Genomic DNA, 19340 nt, shown 5'->3' with positions numbered 1-19340 from the left:
CAGTAAGTGAACTTTCCATCCAAATAATTCTTTCAACCAATAGTCAGTAACCAAAATATGAATATGCTCAAATTTGCTGCACCATTTCCTTAACAACAATAACATGACACTTACAATATTTTGGATTTCAAACGCTATATACAGTACATGCAGTGTAAGACCTGTTTGTGTATATATGTAGATAGATAGATCAATATTTAAGTCACTTATTTTGGAACAAAAATGTTTCCTAGTAATTCATAGGTACTACTGCATCAACTGCTGATCTCTTATGGACATTGCTTTATCAAAGACAAGCTGAAGTGGAAGCCTTTTGTGCTCCACATCTCTCCATCGTTGTTTTCAATTACATTCTGATGAGTTTAGGTAATACAATAACTACAGTGATCAGTGGTCTGATTAGAAATAAAGGGATCAGATCTTCAGCAAATTTAGTTCTTACAGTTTGGTACATAGATAAAGGTTGTTTTAGTTAAACTAGAAAACAAAAATTGATTATCTGTACAATTTTATGACCTCTAATTTTGAAGTCATGTTAAATTTGACAGATAAAGAGTAAAATGTCCTTTAGCAGCTCATATCTTTCTTGAATCATTACAATAACCACAGACTAAATTGTTTTTTTCACAATGTTTTGTTTCCTTTCCTTGCTCTCACTGTTGAATCCAAAGTTATCATTCCCCTGGACTCAATGACATTATGATGAAGTACTTCTATCAGAAGTACTTCTATCAGAAGTACTTCTATCAGTCCAAATGCAGACAACTTCAACAATCTTCTTTGTTCCATATATTAGTCCTTTATCTGTGTGATTATTTTCAAGAATGGATTTTACTCCTTTTGGGGGTTAACTGACATTGAAATTCCAAAGACTCGGATAAAGCAATGTCCACAAAGAAGCTACGAGTTTTACATCACATTTACTTGTATAGCACCAGGAAAAGAATAATTTTGTATTAAGAAGCCTGCATGATGGATAACTCAGTGGCAAAACAATAATGTTCAACTGGACTCATAATCAAAAAACTCAATGAAGCCACTTCCACAAACACTTCAAAATTAAAAAAACATTTCTGTAATATCTCCATAATTTCATTTTATTCATAAACTTCAAAAAATATGCATAATTTTCATACAGAAGGTAAATCATATTACCTGCATATCCAGTGCCACTTGCAGACAATATTCACATAATGATTTTGCATTAAAATACAAAAACTAAAGAATAAATGGAAACTCACAAATCTTTACAGAGTCAGAGGTTAAATTAATATTAAGAAGTACAGTACAATTTATGTCTAATTGCATATGTTTTTAGGTAAATCAACATGTGCTCCTTTCCTGCTTTAGATGTGCTAATACACACATACATATACATAGATCAAAAAAACTAACATAACAAAAATTAGGAACTTGCCAAATAGGCTGCTGCTGAGTGAGACTTGCCTTCACTCTCCTAAAAATGTTTATTTCTTGGCTAGCTTACGTTACATGGTGGTCAATTGAATACATAGAAAATTTAGTTATGTAGTTTATTTATTGTAAATATATATATATATAAATATATATATATATATGCATATATGCATGTACAATTTCAGTATAGATGCAGCAAAATCTATTGACCTATATTTTTTGTCAGTGTTATCTAGTGCAACTATGAATATCATATTCAAAATTAGGACCAACTTTCATTGTTCCCTTTCATGATAAACCAAAGAAAGGGGTTGTGTAAGTAAGTAAGTGTTGGTTGGATCTTAATGGAAGAACAATTCAAGGAACTTAACTTCAAAGCACATTTCTTTCTTACGTGTAAAGTTTGGAAATAATCACAGCAGCATTAGGGATCAAAAAGGAATAAATCTTTTACACTGCAGCCCAAGAATAGAAGCATCACTGAACCGTCACCTCCTCCAGAACCTTGCGGCAGCCTTCTTCGAGATCTTGGGCCAGCGTCATGATGGTTGCCGGACTGGTGCTCTCCTGCAGCCGCTTCATCTGCTGGCCCAGGAATTCCCTGAGGGACGTGGTGTACACAGGATCACGCTGCTCCACTGCCTGCTGCCGCATAGTGTGTTCCGTCCCCAGTACAACATACGCCATCCGTCCACCATTGATCACCTGACACCAAAAACATGTATTCTCAGTAGTCTGTGGTGTGGTAATGACAGGGAGTGATTGCTGAGCAGACTTTTAAACCAAAAATGTAGTAAATCTCTCTCTGTAAAATCAAGTCTGTAGGCTTAAAACTCAGCACAAGAAGCTGGGAAGATAAAAAATGCTTAAAGGAAAATTTGTCAGTGAAATGAATGATAATGTGAGGACCAGATAGGTACATAAACGAGTGCCAAGAAAGTGTGCAAGCAAGCCATGGTGAAGTAATGAGATTAGGAATATTCAAGGTGTGCAAGCAGTTGAGGAAGAGGTGAAAGTTAAAGCAACCAGAATGCATGAACAGCTCATCAGAATTGAGGTGGTGTATGGGAGTTAGTTCATCAGGGAGTCTAATCCAACATCATCTTGCTGATTACAAGGTATTTTTTCCCAGATAACATACTGAACTGGTAGTGAGGTAAGGACCATACATGATGGATGATGCCAAGGTGCTTATGCAAATATTATTAAATAAGTATTTATGAAATCTTATTACTACTAAACTGCCTTTTCTTTCTTCCACAGGTAACTTGGCTGACCAAGTGACTCCTCTCAATTGCCACCTGTAATCCCACCCCCCCTTGTAAGACTTGTTGGCTGGCTATGATGCTGGTGATGAGCTGCCTTGTGTGCTAAGAGTTCTCAGGATTCCCTAACTTTGATTTTTTATTTTAATAAAAAATCATTGTTGTGAAAAGTAGTTTCTTTTTTTCTCTCCAGAGAGTCTTTGAGGTAAAATTTAAGATAAACTTCCTCTCTAACTCGTTAAAATAAATATATATATACACCCCTATATATAATAAAATATACCTCTATATAATATAAAGTATATACCCCTCAAACTTCTCTCTAATATATATATACACCCCTCAAACTTATCTAATATATAATGCTACTCTTGCATTTAAAGATCTCTCCCTAAATTTACTGCTTGTATCAGGCAGCTCTAAAGAAAAACTACACCACTGATGCACACAGTAGCCTTAAAATTATTCATGCATCTTGATCATCAGCAAACAAATAAAAGCTGATCCTCCTGAAATCTTACCAGCTTATCTTGAGTAGAGTCTTCCACAGTGACATCATACACCACCTCAACAATGGCGGTGATAGCTGCAGGCCACACCTTCATGACCGGTGGCCACCCAGAGCCACACAAGTAAGCCAGGCCAAGGGCGCACAGTTTGCGTCGCTCCTCAGAAGACACCAAGGCCAATTTGTCAGCCCACATACTAGTGATGTGTTCCAACATCTCCTCAGGGGTGGTGTTCTCATTGGTGGCAGCCTGAGGGCACATCATCTCACTGAGAAATGACCGATGAGGTTTTGCCTAACATCACAACTTGCCTGAGGGCACATCCTCTCACTGAGAAATGACCGATGATTTTGCCTAACATCACAACTCTATAGTCAAGGACAATAAATACTTCATCGGTTTAAAAAACTACTATTCTGGTGCAGTCAGTCTCTTTCCCTCACCTATAAAATTGAGAACCAATAATGAGGAACACCAAAGCTCAGTGCTGTGAGGTTACCCCATTTCATTTGGTGAGTACAAGACAAGCGGCTAATATATGATGATTACTCGTTTTTCCCTATCAATTCCACCTTACAGTGTGATCACATGAAAGTGAAGGCGAGCTGAGGCACCACCACGTCTAGAAGGGCTGCCACTATTTGCCAGCCTAATGAGTTGTAGTAAATACTTGTCTGTAGGTATTAGTTGCAATTTTTAATTAATATTTATCAAGTGTGTTCATTACAAAACATCAACTTATTATTAAAAACTGTAAAACTCTGAGAAAATTACTACAAAACTTTAAAACAATCATGGAAATTCACTTTGAGATGTAGCAATCTGCACACCCTGTATGCACAGCAGCTCTTCATTGCTTATGAGGGACTTCTATAGTTGGACTCTTATAGCTAAGATACACTTTACTCTTGTTCCAGACACAACTATGTTTTAATTGCAATCCCAAAGTTCCTTCTATTTAATACAACTACTTTTCATCATCTGTCACACCAATAACAAATGCACTAATGTATCATTACTCCCACGGTGTCCACTAAGCCATCACTTTCTTGTGTATAAGGATTAAAGTTTTAATGCTTGTTTGTTTGTTCTTCACTACAATAAACCAATCCTTACAGCAGCAAAAAACAGCATTCCTCAGTTATACTAATACCAGACTTACCTGATTAACAATCCAGGTGAAGATGGGCTCAGCATACAGCACAAGTCTTGCCACCACTGACAGGTACATGGACATTACCATGGGGTACTTGTCCCCCTCGGCCACCACCTTCATCATGGCCAGCAGCAGTGGCTGGAGCAGCGTGGCTCCCTCCGTGGGCAGCACCCGCAGGATCATCTCCACTGACCGCAGCACCAGAACTATTCCATCATTCTTGAGGTCAGTCAGCATGGACCGGAAGGTTTCGATGAGGCGTGTGCCATACCTGTCCAGGCACACAGCCAACTATTATCTTAATATTCTTACATATCCATGTAGATATCCATCAAGAACTATTATATTAAAAGGACTTGGTCAAAACAGTTTTCCCTACTATAATGAAATGAAAAAGCCTGCACAAAAGACGTCACCCTTACAATGCCAGGAACTGCTGAGGGCAGAGCAGTGTGTATGCTGTGGTGATCTGCAGACACAGTTTCAGGTTTTCAGTGGAGAGTTCCAGTAGTGGCATCATGTTCTCATAGAGACGAAGGAGAGCATCATGTGGATGAGCAGTGTTCTCAAGTGTGGTGAGCCACAGCTGTAATCCATCCTCCAGCAAATACACGTGGCAATCCTCCCCAACATCCGTCGACACTCGGATAATGTTGATCAAAAACTCGTGCAGTCGTTCACTTTCTTGCTGTGGAAAACATATTCCATAGATTTTGGCAGATAAGACAATTTCCAAATTTCAGTTTGAATTTAATGATTTCAACTGATAATATTAGAAGTACAAGACAACACTCAAGCTACAAAACACCTGTGGTGAAATTTAGGTCAGTGCACACCAAACAACTGAGGCAATGACATACCAGTAAAATGAACAAAATATCCAGAATGAATTAATAGTAATAAGGAATCACCATCTTCAAAGGAAAAACTAACTACGCCCAAAATAAAATTCCACATGTCGTTTTTTGTACATTTTCATGAAAAGTATGAATGAACAAAGATGGTGTAAAATTGTGCATGGAACTATCAGTTTTCCTAAACATCAAAAAACCCTTGCCTTTTGCTACCTGTGTGTCAATCTTCTATATATCACAGTTCTTTGAATAAGATACTGATATTCTTGCTCATTTTTATCTCAGTATATGGACTTTATATCTATACAGCATTGCAAGCTGAACCAAATGTTAAGAGCAGTGCTTTCTTTCACATAACAGACCCGTTAATGGCACATCAGGCAATATCACACAACTTGACTGAACCCAAAAATATAGGTGGGCTGCATTAGATTCAAGGAGCAGCAGCAGCAACTACTGCCTTCAAACTAGTAATGCCCTTATCCACACTGAGCTAGGTGATCTACACCAGCAACCAAGTTTATACAAAAGGCATCCATAATACCTTATACCCAGTTTACACAAACAACACCATGTAAACCCCTCATGAGAAGAACTTACCATGAGCCAAGTGACTATGTGAACCAAGGTGGTGAGTATGGCACACCTCAGCATGTTATGGTCAGCAGACTCGCTCCACAGGCCGGGCAGATACTGAGCCAGAGGGGCAACGTGGGGCTGGATCCCCACAGCCACCACCTCGATCATGAAGGACATCACATGCAGAACCTGCACAACACAACATTTCATTCATTTCAGTCTAAGAGCTACAATGAAATAATCAGAGGAGATATCAACATATTGCAAAACAGATTCTTTCAGATCAGGTTCCTCCCAGGCAGATTTCATCTCTGAGAACAGACTGACTGCTTCATCCACCAACCACTCATTTCCCTGTCATTATTTAATTCCTTGACAAAAGTAACCGACCTTGAGTACAAACTTATGATTGTCCTATAATTTCAAATCTTGCCTTAAATTAATAAAAAAATAAAAAATAAAAAATATGATTCAAAAGGTTTGCTCAAATCTCAGAGCCAATACTTTTCCAACATGTGCTCTCTCTTCCTTTCCTGTCATTGACTTTCCTTTGAAAATAAGTACATTTTTTTTTATAAGTAGTTGTATCCTCTCCTCAATAGCCATTTTCTTGGTCTTTTAATCATAACCAGGTTAACATTTAAGAACCTAAACTACCAGTACAATTAGGGAGGTGGTGGAGTAGCAGATAAGGTGGTGAGCATGGGATCGGGCAGACGCCCATGCGTAGGTTCAAATCCCACCACATACCACCTTGCCATTTGTCAAGTGTTTAAAGTTAACTACATGTCACCATGATACCCAGGTACTAGATGGTTACACCAAATATGCACTGGGGTGGTGATATGAGGCCTAATATGGGTACCACTATAAATAAAATTGCCTGCACCACTAATGGGCAGAAGCTGGACAGCGTTTCCCACATACTCTTCAAGTGTGCCTACAGGCGTTATAGGCCATAACATTTTTAAAAAATATGAAGACATTTGGAGGAAAATATAAAAATAAAGTTCAGAAAGGAGAATCTATCAATTATCCAACCCTATAACAGACTATCATGTAATTAAAGAAAGTGACGATAAAGATGCCAACAAGGAATACAACGGAGCCATAGATGTACCCTAACATAATCTTACCTGCATCTTTGTGTCACACTCATGAGCTTCTTTAAGAAGGTTGAAGAGGAGGCCAAAGATGGTGGGCAGGTAAGGCATGAACTGATCCGAATCAAACTCAAAATCGTCCATGGAGTGCTTGAGGGTCATGGCCGCACTGAGCCGCACCACAAAGTCTTCCTCAGCGGCCAGCAGGTGAATGCAAGCCTCGTACAGCGTCGGCCGGTGCTCCGGGGAAAACTTGACCCGCGTCCACTGTCCGATGAGCCAGATGACTCGCCGGCGTATGATGCGATAGTTGGAGTCCTTAACCTTGAGCTCATTGATGAGGAAAGTCGTGAACCACTGGTCAAAGTCTATGTCGTCAAAGAGCTCAAACGCTGCCAGACCCACAGCATTGTACACAGCATCCTTCTGCAGGATGCCCATGAAGTCACTGGGGTCCACAGGGTTATGGGAGGACTGCACCATCTCCATCAGCACAGCAGTGAGGGCACTACGGTACTCGTGGAACAGTGACACAAACAGCGTCTCGGTACACGGCCGGAGGCTGTACTTCCACGACTCGCCACCCTCCACCTCTATGCAGAAGCCCTCAGGGTCTGAGTCCCACACTTCCAGATCTTCTGGTGTGAGTAAGAAGTGGTGTGAGATGAGCTTGTGACACATTCCTGCCAGCACTGTGTTAGTGAAGAAGCTGGATTTGATTCTGAAGGCTTCCAGAGTCTGGGGGTTCTTGGTGTCTTCCACAACTTTACAAGGTTTGTATTCAGGACACAACAGAATGGCTTTGATCAAATTCATACACTGCACTATGAATCTTTCAAAAAGAAGTCCATCACCATTTGGAGTAAATACATAAAACACTGCCAGCTCCAAAGTGGGCTTAATGAACTGTACATAGGAAAATGGGTAGTCTTCCAGCATGTCTCTCAAGACCTTTATCAAAAGTACAATGTATTTCTCTGAAACTGTTTTGACATGGTCATTGCTTTCATTTTGTTTCCTAAATGTCAACATTACCTTCACTTGTTCAAATATGCTTTTCAAAAACATAATAGCATCTTCACTCTCCTCAGGCTTTTTGAAGCCATGAATGACAAGCTTCCGTAAAATCTTGAGGGTCAAATGTGACAGTTCCAGACTGGGAAGAGTCCTCTCCATGTCCTGCCCACCAGCAGACAGAAAAGTTTCTGTCTGGAGGCGCCACAGCTCCAACAAGAACAAAAACATCTGGTTTGTAAGTTCCTGGAAATTGTAAATGGAAATTAACTTCACAGAAATATTTTTGCAAAACTAAAAAGTTATTGTAGGTAATTATACAAAGATAAGACAGATTAAATTTCATAAATTCCCCTGAATAACTGAACTTGCTGTAATACTAACATGATAATGCCAACACAATACACCAGTGACACACACCATAAGGAAACCTAGATTAGATATTTTACATCAGCATCCTGATGCACCAGCAGCACATACCATGATGCCCAAGTAAGCATCACATTTACACTGTTTTAGTTGTCGCTGAGTGATCCTCCAGTGTGTGTGTGTGTGTGTGTGTGTGTGTGTGTGTGTGTGTGTGTGTGTGTGTGTGTGTGTGTGTGTGTGTGTGTGTGTGTGTGTGTGTGTGTGTTTTTCACTGTTTGATCTGCTGCAGTCTCTGACGAGATAGCCAGACGTTACCCTACAGAACGAGCTCAGAGCTCATTATATCTTCGGATAGGCCTGAGACCAGGCACACATCACACACCGGGACAACAAGGTCACAACTCCTCGATTTACATCCCGTACCTACTCACTGCTAGGTGAACAGGGGCTACACGTGAAAGGAGACACACCCAAATATCTCCACCCGGCCAGGGAATGGAACCCTGGTCCTCTGGCTTGTGAAGCCAGCGCTCTAACCACTGAGCTACCGGGTGTGTGTGTGTGTGTGTGTGTGTGTGTGTGTGTGTGTGTGTGTGTGTGTGTGTGTGTGTGTGTGTGTGTGTGTGTGTGTGTGTGTGTCACAATTACACCCCCCTCAAAAATTTTTTTTTAAATTTCTTGACTCATATTTCAAGAGAGAGAGAGAGAGAGAGAGAGAGAATCACATTTTCATATCAGAAATTAGAATGTCACAGCTTACATACGGTTAACATAGTGTGTGTGCGTGTGTGCAAGAAATGTTTTTAAGCATCGGTGCAAAGTTGTTATTGGTTAAGACTAATATCCACAAGACACAGAGAAATAGAGCCAATACCTTCTGAATGTTTCAATTAATATCGTGAAACTACTGAATGAAAACCTGCCAGTCACCTTACCTGAAATGTGCGTCTGTCGGCAGCGAGCCTCTTGGACGCCAGCTGCTTGATGACATGGTGGAGTGTGAGCAGAGAGCGGTGCCGCACAATGTCATCGTTGCTCTTCACGGCCTCGATCAGTGAGGGCAGAAGCTCCGGCCACTCTCGGGGACAGTCCACACGGGCTATTTTGGCAATGAGGACAGCCAACTGGATGGCCACCTGGGAAACTGGCTCCCTCAGGTTGTGCAGGAGGCCACACCGAATACGGCCCTGGAATACAACATGAACACTTCACAAACTACACAGACAACTATTAGTAAGTGTATTTGGACCTCACTAGTAAAACTGTTTTATGAGATCAGCAAAAATTTTACATTCCAATCAATTAATCAAACATCCATATTCCAATTTTTCACTGGCATTTTTCTACAAAACGCTGTTACGCAATATTTCACTTTTACAATTACTGTTCTTCGCTACCCTTTGTCCACCACACCATCAGTTCTGTTTCACCTTGATGATATCCTGAAAGCACACCAACTCATTCTCCATGCAAGTACAGTGTATACCCTCAGTGTCCATGGTTTAGTTATTACACCATTTGGCATTGGAATCTCACTGTTTTTACAATACATGAAATCCCATTCTACTGCACCAAAATCAGTTATTATATTTGATAAAGTATAAGCTAAATCGTGCCCACAGCCATGTGTGTGTGTGTGTGTGTGTGTGTGTGTGTGTGTGTGTGTGTGTGTGTGTGTGTGTGTGTGTGTGTGTGTGTGTGTGTGTGTGTGTGTGTGTGTGTGTGTGTGTGTGTGTGTGTGTGTGTGTGTGTGTGTGTGTGTGTGTGTGTGTGTGTGTGTGTGTGTGTGTGTGTGTGTGTGTGTGTGTGTGTGTGTGTGTGTGTGTGTGTGTGTGTGTGTGTGTGTGTGTGTGTGTGTGTGTGTGTGTGTGTGTGTGTGTGTATATATGTATATATATATATATATATATATATATATATATATATATATATATGTATATGTATATATATATATATATATGTGTGTGTGTGTGTGTGTGTGTGTGTGTGTGTGTGTGTGTGTGTGTGTGTGTGTGTGTGTGTGTGTGTGTGTGTGTGTGTGTGTGTGTGTGTGTGTGTGTGTGTGTGTGTGTGTGTGTGTGTGTGTGTGTGTGTGTGTGTGTGTGTGTGTGTGTGTGTGTGTGTGTGTGTGTGTGTGTGTGTGTGTGTGTGTGTGTGTGTGTGTGTGTGTGTGTGTGTGTGTGTGTGTGTGTGTGTGTGTGTGTGTGTGTGTGTGTGATGGGCCTCACTCAAGAAATTGTCAAAGTTCATGAAGTTGAGTGAAAAAGTTGACAAAAAAGTGCTAGTGTGACAGAGCCTTTACCTTTTCCTCCTCTGAGATGGCCTTGGGTGCAGTCTTTCTCCAGTATCTGTCAACCCCATTCTTGAAGTAGAGCACAGCTAACCACCGCACGTTCACCTCCAGGCTGTACTCGGAAAAAATCTGGAACAGAATTGCCTTTTATTATTGTACATTTAACAAGCATGCATCTGTCTTATTATGTCTTCACTTACAGCTCATGCTTCTGACAATACAAGACTAACACAAAATAATCTCATACTTTGAAAAATATTCCTTAATTTGAAAATACGTAAACATCACAGATTATGCAAAACAGGTCTCCTACATTTCACATTGTCTTACGATGATAAACACAAATCTAATGCGAGTGAAAATTACTCACCTCCACCAAAGTAGAGTAAAAGCCTGGCTCAGTCTCCCAAAGCTGCAGCTGTTGTTCTGCTGGCTTGAAGACCTCCGCCTCTTGACTGGTGGCCCGTCTCAGGGTTTCCAGCACCAGCTCCTTCCCTCCACTCATGGTGCCACTCACTTAGTGAATACTATTCTTCACTTTGTATACTGCACTTCACCAGCTCATCACTTTATAACACCTAAGCAGTATCTAGTGCCCTCCCTTGAAGCGCTGTGAATGCATCAGTTGACCCTTGCCCTCTAGAACAATCTTCCCTTCTGTTGCAGTGCAAAAAAAGTCTACTGTTATGATCTTTCTCAGGTTTGCTAAACGGACTGTCACCTCAACCTCCTCTCCTGCATAGCAAGGGTTGGGGAACTTGAGCTCCTGCCTCACCACCAGCGTGCCAGGGCCAGGAAGCTGTGTTCCTATGACACGTGACACAAGGCTGTTGAGATGAGCACCATGAACCACCAAGTCTTTAAATGTGGTCTGACTCTCAACAAACTTCTTGTCCAGATGAACAGGATTTGTATCACCACTTAATTCTGAAAATTTCTTTATATCTTCAGCAGTTATTTTTTTTCTCAATGTAGCCACATCACCAACCTTCAGAGAATAGCATCTTCCACAGGTCACAAGAGGAAATCCATTTAAATTTCTAGAGAAAAAACTTTGCTTCAAAAGCAGCAACATGGAAATTATCAACTTCAAAAAGTATTAAGTGGCAAGACTGCTCAGTAAATTCTGCATTCAATGCTTAAATTTAGGAAGTCCTCTGAAATAACAATGGCAGGGTATTCCCATCACTTCTGTTCTCCCTCCTCTGCTTCCCTCACTTGTTCAGTTGTGCAGTAATCTGAGAGGAATATTTTAGCCAAGTTTTGAATTCTGGGATTATCACTTTTAACTTTCTTCAACACCTGGCTCACCACTTTTGTACTTGTTATTTCTGGAAAATAAAGTGCATTTATAAATCAATAAGAATTGTGTCATTCATCAAATGATAAAAAGAAAGCACCAAGAATCCAGGAAACCTCACACTACTCCAATGCAACAAGTCAAATCCTACTTACCTGATTTTGACTCAGGAGTGACGAGGAACATGAGAGTCGTCAGGGCTGAAGCAACCACTGCCTCATCTTCCGTCAGCAGGCACTCTTGAAGCAGCGCCACACCTCCATTTTTAAGAATGTATTGCTTGTTTTCTAAATCTGAAAAAATATCTTTTCAATAAGCAAGAATGTAACTGCTGGATGAAGATCTCTTCAAGACTTTTGTTAAATAAAAACTAAGTAAAAGTTCAACATAATGCCTGAGATAAGATCCTTATGGCCAAGGCAGACTCACTAACACACAAATGAAGTCTTGAAAAAAATACAAGCAAAATTCTCTTTCCATCAAGACTTGGAATTCTTCCTATCAAGATTATCAAACAATTTTCATGAAGTACAAGACATGGATATGAAGGTGAACCAACGAGAGAGTCAACACACAAAATACTAACCCAGAGCAAGGTTACACAATCCCGCCACGGCAAAGCTACGCAAGTCTTGTATTCCTTCAGACACCTGGTCAAGGAAGATATCAATGATCTTCAGCCTCCTGAACCACTGGTAGTTGATGGGATCATAGGCAAAGTTAGCAAGATTTGCTAGAACTTGTTTTCTGCAGTCTAAAACAAATAGTAAATCAGTTACAGCACTAACTCCACAATTTATTCATATTTACATCCATGATTATATATATAACAGTAATTCATCTGCTAATTTTTTTCTTATCCTCATCTCATCTCAATCTAACTCACTATTGGTTTGGTTTCCTTATTGATATTGAAGTGTTCTTAGAAAAAAAAAACAATGCTTGCACAGAGTAAAGCTAAAGAAAGTTTACCAGCTTGTCCCTAATATAATACCGTAAGATACACTGATAGTGACATCACCTATACTGCCAGAGGTAAGAAATTCTTCCACCAGCTCTTTCAGGTACTGTGGCCGGTCCACACCTTTCTTGCCAGAGCGCTTCACAAGCTGCTCATGACTGCTGAACATTCCCTTCACATGTTCTGTGGGGAAAAAGATGGGACAAATTCAGTAAAAATGCTTCTTAAGACACATGTTTATTATACAAACTAGCCAACCAACAGATCATCAATGATCATACTCTTGCACCTCAAATGTTTCAAGACAAAATCACAAATAGGTGTGTGTTCACCCAAACCTTATGAGGTTCTAAACATCACAAGTAATTGATACGTTAGTATTGGACACTACAACACTGACACCGAGATGCCTCGCATGCCAGGAGCGTTGTAGAAGCTGTGTACATTATGACAAAGAAAATAACCAATCATTAACTGTCTTCAGCCTCTTTCTCACCGCCAAAATGTTGCATCTCTTTCTATCTTTTATCGCTATTTTCATGCTAACTGTTCTACTGATCTTGGTAACTGCATGCCTCCCCTCTTCCTGTGGCCTGACTCCACAAGGCTTTCTTCTTCCTCTCATCCCTATTCTGTCCAACTCATTAACGCAAGAGTTAACCAGTACTACTCTCAATCATTCACACCTTTCACTGGTAAACTCTGGAACTCACTCCCTGCATCTGTATTTCCGAATTCCTATGACTTGTCTTCTTTTAAGAGAGAGGTATTGAGGCATTTGCTCCCTAATTTTGGCTGACGCTTTTCTGCTTTTTAGAGAGCCAGCACTCAAGTGCCTTTTTTTTTTTCTTTTTTTCATTTTGCCCTTGGCTGGCTTGGCTGTACCAGTTCACCTTTCTGACTCTGACTTGTATGTTGCCACTATATATATATATATATATATATATATATATATATATATATATATATATATATATATATATATATATATATATATATATATATATATATATATTCTTATTTTGTTGCAGGTGATAATGGTTTAATTGTTTTCTTTTCTAGTTTTGCTTGGGTAAAGAGGTACTGGTGGGAGATTTCAATCTGCCTACCATTCAGTTGGGGAAAGACTTGATATGTAATGGCATTCCTTATGCTGACAGAGTTTTACCAATGTTTAATGATGTTCGGGCTGTCTCTGTAGGTGAGTGAATCAACTTTCTACCCTTCAGGTAATACTCTGGATCTCATTCTTACCACCAATGATGACAGTAGATGATGTACAAGTACTGCCTCCCTTACCTAATTGTGTGCACAGGCTAGTCTTTAGTAGTTATATTTTCCAGGGTAACTCTCTGAGCAAGCTCTACAGTACAGACTTTGGCACGGGGAAAACTATTCTAATACCTCTAGACATTTAGCTATGTTCTCTAGACATATTAATACCCCTGGTGGAGAAATTTGTCCCAAAAGTACAAGCCATGATCATTCTAAATTTAGAGTTAATCCTCCTCATGCACTTAAGAAGACCAAAGAGTCCTTGTGGACCAATCATAAAGCTGTCCGTTCTCATTATGGTAGGAATTCTCCAAAAAGCAATGATACACTGAGACATTTCCATGTAGTTAATCATCAATTCAGAAGTTATGCCTTGATCAAACAAGCAGAGTATGTAGCATCTATGGTAATAAACTTTACTACTAGCAATGAATTCTTCCACTCGTATATACATCATAGAAAAGTGGGTAAACTGAGGACTGGTCCTTTGAAGCTGGATGATGGTAGGGTTGTTAATGATGCTGAGGCACTGACAATACCTTTGCTGCAGCTTTTGCATCAGTATGCACTAGACAAGTTCCTGACTTTTCTGAGCCCCAACAGATATATCATGCTAATATTGGAGATTTGAAAATAACCCTTGATGATATTGAGTCTGTGCTCTTTAATTTAGATGACTTCATCCATGACCCCAGATGGTATTCATCCTCATTTGTTTAAATCATGCAAGTCTGAGCTAGTTTAACCTTTATTTTGTATCTTCTACAAGTCATAACATATAACATAACATAACATAAATAATAGGGTAACAAAGGGCCACCAGGGCCCATCTAGGTTATCCTGTATCAGTCGCACAGCGACCTCGTCATCAGTACTCAGTATATATAATACTAGTTCTTTGCCCTCTATTTGGAAAAGGTCCCATATTGCACCTATTTCTGAGAAGGGATCAAGACATCCATGACTCTCTCAATTTTAGACCTGTGTTCTTGACTTCAGTGTGTGCTAAGTCAATAATTGTACAGAAGGCAGGAAGCGTGTCACAATCTACATAAATGTATAGTTAATTGTGATATATCTTTTATGGTACCCCAATCTGTTACTCATGTAAGGCCATTACTTGAATATGCAGCATCTGTCTGGAATACTGGCTAGGTGGAGGATACGCATTCAATAAGAATCAGTTCAAAGACCCTAGACTAAACAGATAAGGAGCATGAACCATCTCAGCTATTTTCAGACTCAAGAATTTGGATCATTATTCTATGCAAAGCAGGCTTTTATGACATGACAATATAAAATATTGGAACATCTTTCATGGTAATTATGCCATTTCTTCTAATGAGATTTTTATCCAGCTCTCCACTGACAGAGCCACACACCAATTCAAGACTGCATGTCAGAACCCAGCTGGAAATACACAAATGTTTTTTTCAGTGTCACAGGAATTACTCTGTGGAACTCTCTTCTTAGTGACTTAGTTGCCACTCAAGCTCTACTTTTGTTTAAAGCCAATATTTGTAACCACTTAAGTGACAAACTCTATGGGCATCTAATCCTGCTATCCTCTCCCAGCCACTCCAACTCCATGCTTTTTTTTTTTTTTTATGCTAATGATGCACCAGCCAGCTTTACTTTCTCAAAAATTTACAAATCCAGTAATATGATTGATGAGCTGGCTAATTTGCAGTGTGTGGCTCCAGGGGACCTCTGTTAGTCTTTTGACTAACATTGACCCTGGGAGCCCACCAAGTAAGAGAACCGTATGAATTCAAACCTATCTTAACTCTCTACCAAAATTGTGAATGGTATTTCAATGGAAACCAATTTTTCCTGAACTCTTAAACACAGTCAGTCAAATATTATCAAGTACAACAGCAATCTGACAGTTAATCTGACTGGTGTACCCGGACCTTCTGGGCCTGTCCCTCTCGTCATGTACCGGCTGACTCAGGCCCTGCCAGGTGAGCTAACCAAGTGAGTTTAGTACTGTAGCACGGATTAATACCTAGGCAGGAAGGCCATGGGGCAGTCTTGAGGTAATACTAGTCCAAATAAAGGCACTAACATAATCCATCCCATCATTTCAAGTTGACGGAGAAGCTTTGGTTCCGGCGGTTATTAATTACTGCTTTACTACGCAGTAATAATGACTGTCTTAGGAAGAAACCACAAGATGGCTGATAACACCACGCTCTGAAAAGCAACACCAACCCTAAATAAAGACGCGGAAATAAACAGCAAACCGAGCACATACACAAAACAAAGAGAAAATAAAAAGAAAACAAAAAAAACAATGTGGCGGAATATTTTACCTCCAGCCAGGTGACAGCAGACTCGCCACGTTCTTCCCTCAACCTGTGCCCTTCACTCACCTCTGGCTGTGTGTGGGTGTCTCTTCCCTTCATGCCCTCACGCCCTCACACATAACCATCCAGGAGAGGTTACGATGCTGCCGGGGAGGGGATGTTCACACGTCCTGCTGCAACAACTGTTTTCTCGCCTCCCGTCACCGTGCACCCTCCATTCCGTCTCGCCCAAGGGATGGTAACAAGTTTTAGAGTAATGGTGTCGATATAACTATTACATACGGTTTGTAGAGCATCATAATACTGTTTGGAATATTTGAGATGAATATAGGCTATAAACTCGACCAATAAGGGATAATTCACTTGTGTCGCAAATACGTGTGTATGTGCAGACATCATCGTCATCATCATTTTGTTAAACGTCTTTTCTTTCAAAGGGTTAGAAGGGTACGGAGTAGTTCCCACTTTTTGCAGCAATGGACTGTCTCTATAATCTCTTCCCTGATGTTCATTATTCTTATGTAATGATTAATGATTACTCCACGCACTGTCTCCAGGTCCTCTTCGGTTTTCCCTCAACTGATGGACCTCATTTCGCCACTTTCCGCTGTTGCGCCAGTCCCAAGCAATACGCAAACAGCCACAAAGACAATGCTATAATACTAGGTTGGAGAGTGCAACATATGCGACAGAAAACACACACCAGCAAAGAAAAATGTTGGTTAAATTGTAACGCGGATAACTCAAAGCTTAGTAGTACTGGTAAAGAATATCACAAGGATGACTGGACAGAGATGCCTTAAAAGTGGTGACATTCTGAGAAGTGACTAGACTTTGTGGTAAGGAATTATAAGTATTAATGTCTGTTATGCTAAAAGATCTTCTAATATATAATTGAGTGAACAGAAAAATTTTGTATTGATGTTCTCTCGTATAGGTAATAGCTGAGAGATGGAATAGGTCTTCAGGTTTTATCGAAGAACCACCAAGAAAAATCTGCCAATATTTAATCATGTCATGACGAAGAAGTCTCCTTCTATACTAACAGTGTTCATCGTCATATTTTTATTCACGCATTATTGGGATAATGAGAGGAATCACAAGTGTGAGGAGTGTGGCAAAAGATTCCTTGCCATTGGTTATCTCAACAACCACGCTTTCAGAGGCACTGGCTTGATGGAGTTCAAGTGTAATGTTTGTAACAAGTGTTTCAAGACAATAGAGCAGTGGTTTTTAACCTGATGGGCGCGTCCCCCTAGTGGAGGCGTCAGTAACTTTCAGGGGGGGAGCGAGGCCTTGGGGAAAAAGGCAGAAATTTTTCACTCTCAACGAGAACATGGTCAACTAATGAGAACTAATGTACGAAAAATACAGAAGTATCGCCTTTTTTTTTTAAATCAGAGAAGGAAATTGTATTCATAGATGCTAGGGGGGTGTGGAGAGAAGGATGAATTCCTAGAGGGGGCGTAGTAGTAAAAAGGTTAAGAACCACAACAATAGAGTGACACTGCCAGCCACAAATAGATGTAGATATATTCGTTGATAGATAAGGAGATAGATATGCATGAAAAAAGATATATATATATATATATATATATATATATATATATATATATATATATATATATATATATATATATATATATATATATATATATATACTTATTATCAATTCACGTTGGTACAATTCAGTTGTAAAGCATTCATATATCAAGAATAGAGGCTATAGAAAAAAAAAATAAAAATAAATATCGTAATCTACCTTTCAAAATACCTCGTTTTTTTTTTCTTCTTCTTTTCACGCTGGAGATTAAAACACTCGCTGTAAAATATTTACTGCTTTGACAAATAACCATAGCTGGATACGATAACGAAAAGAAAGATGTCAATAACTAATCAATCGATATGTGAAATTTGTACAAAATCTTATGGTATCTCATTAATAATAGGTTTAGTAATAGATACTTATCATAAAGATTTGTACTAAAGATTGCCATCACAGACAGACCTACTTAATGCTACAGGTCAAACGGATTGAAGGCGGAAGTTGTGATAGTGGTTGTGTGGTTTTTAGGTAGTGTTAACCTACCAATCTTGCCACACACATAGACACCCCCATACACACACCTTTAAATCCTCAAAACACACTCATATACTCAAACACTTTTATCCAACTTTTTCTTAAATTTATGCACATTGTCTGCTGTTACGATCTCTTCACTCAAGCCGTTCCAGATGTCCACCGTCATACGGAAAACTAAACTTTTTAATGTTTCTCAAACATTGACTTTTCATATATGTGTGTGTGTGTGTGTGTGTGTGTGTGTGTGTGTGTGTGTGTGTGTGTGTGTGTGTGTGTGTGTGTGTGTGTTCTAAGGAAGTCTCATCGTCAGTTCAAGACAATCTCTGGAAATCTGGTAACTGATATAATGAATTAAAATTTCCCGCTGTGGAAACACTGCCACCGCCATCCCTAAGTAACCATACCTTCAAATTAACCATTCTTTACCCTTCCCTCACTCATGTCCTACAAACTCCGCACCTTTAGTCCACAGAATGTTCCTCTATACACTCTGTTCAAGTAAAAAGGGAATACATAAGCACACAGCATCAGTTCCTCACCAATTTCTCCCTCTCTCCTAGTTTAGACTATTCCTAGACCATTCCTTCATGCGTCTTTCACAATATCCCATTTTTCATCCTTCCCTCACTCTTATATCCCACAAACACCGCACCTCTAGTCCACGAGACCTTCATCTAGATGTTGTTCAAATATGGACTGAGTATATCAACACATAAACCAAGGAGGGAACATTAATTACTCACTGTCACCACTGCCTCCTGCCGCCCGCTGCTCCGGCCGCCGCCACGCGTCCTTCTCAAAGCTGCCTGAACGGGCGCAGTGCTTCCCACACACGTGAAGCAGACTCGATCCAG

At 39.9% G+C, this 19340-nt stretch overlaps 3 protein-coding genes and 1 long non-coding RNA gene across 5 annotated transcripts; 1 reads left to right on the top strand and 3 right to left on the bottom strand.

Moving 5' to 3' along the window:
- Positions 1–1076: 1076 nt before the first annotated feature.
- LOC123516589 (importin-11-like) lies at positions 1077–11064 on the bottom strand. The gene is made up of 9 exons (XM_045276107.1): positions 10929–11064; positions 10568–10687; positions 9201–9452; positions 6916–8142; positions 5801–5968; positions 4769–5034; positions 4353–4617; positions 3203–3439; positions 1077–2121 (listed from the first exon to the last, which is right to left on the bottom strand). Exons 1-9 carry the CDS (start codon positions 11061–11063, stop codon positions 1894–1896), a joined length of 2898 nt encoding a protein of 965 aa, XP_045132042.1. The 5' UTR covers position 11064; the 3' UTR covers positions 1077–1893.
- On the top strand, positions 2119–4400 carry LOC123516591. Its single transcript, XR_006678249.1, has 3 exons — positions 2119–2534; positions 2680–3870; positions 4081–4400. It is a non-coding gene; the product is annotated as an uncharacterized LOC123516591 (long non-coding RNA).
- Positions 11065–11147: 83 nt separating the features above from the next.
- On the bottom strand, positions 11148–11633 carry LOC123516689 (hydroxyacyl-thioester dehydratase type 2, mitochondrial-like). The gene has a single exon (XM_045276292.1). It carries the CDS (start codon positions 11631–11633, stop codon positions 11148–11150), a length of 486 nt encoding a protein of 161 aa, XP_045132227.1.
- A 69-nt stretch (positions 11634–11702) lies between these two features.
- Positions 11703–19306, bottom strand: LOC123516590 (armadillo repeat-containing protein 7-like). Of its 2 annotated transcripts, XM_045276108.1 has the most exons (6): positions 19230–19268; positions 16470–16626; positions 12880–13002; positions 12445–12612; positions 12014–12151; positions 11703–11889 (listed from the first exon to the last, which is right to left on the bottom strand). In XM_045276108.1, exons 3-6 carry the CDS (start codon positions 12986–12988, stop codon positions 11744–11746), a joined length of 561 nt encoding a protein of 186 aa, XP_045132043.1. In that variant the 5' UTR covers positions 12989–13002; positions 16470–16626; positions 19230–19268; the 3' UTR covers positions 11703–11743. The 2 variants fall into 2 exon arrangements, with proteins under 2 accessions (XP_045132043.1, XP_045132044.1); XM_045276109.1 differs by lacking the exon at positions 16470–16626 and having other exon boundaries at positions 19230–19306.
- Between the last annotated feature and the right edge of the window lie 34 nt (positions 19307–19340).

Source organism: Portunus trituberculatus, chromosome 41, assembly GCF_017591435.1.
Source record: "Portunus trituberculatus isolate SZX2019 chromosome 41, ASM1759143v1, whole genome shotgun sequence".
NCBI lineage: Eukaryota > Metazoa > Arthropoda > Malacostraca > Decapoda > Portunidae > Portunus > Portunus trituberculatus.
This window is presented reverse-complemented; position numbering and strand designations above follow the sequence as displayed.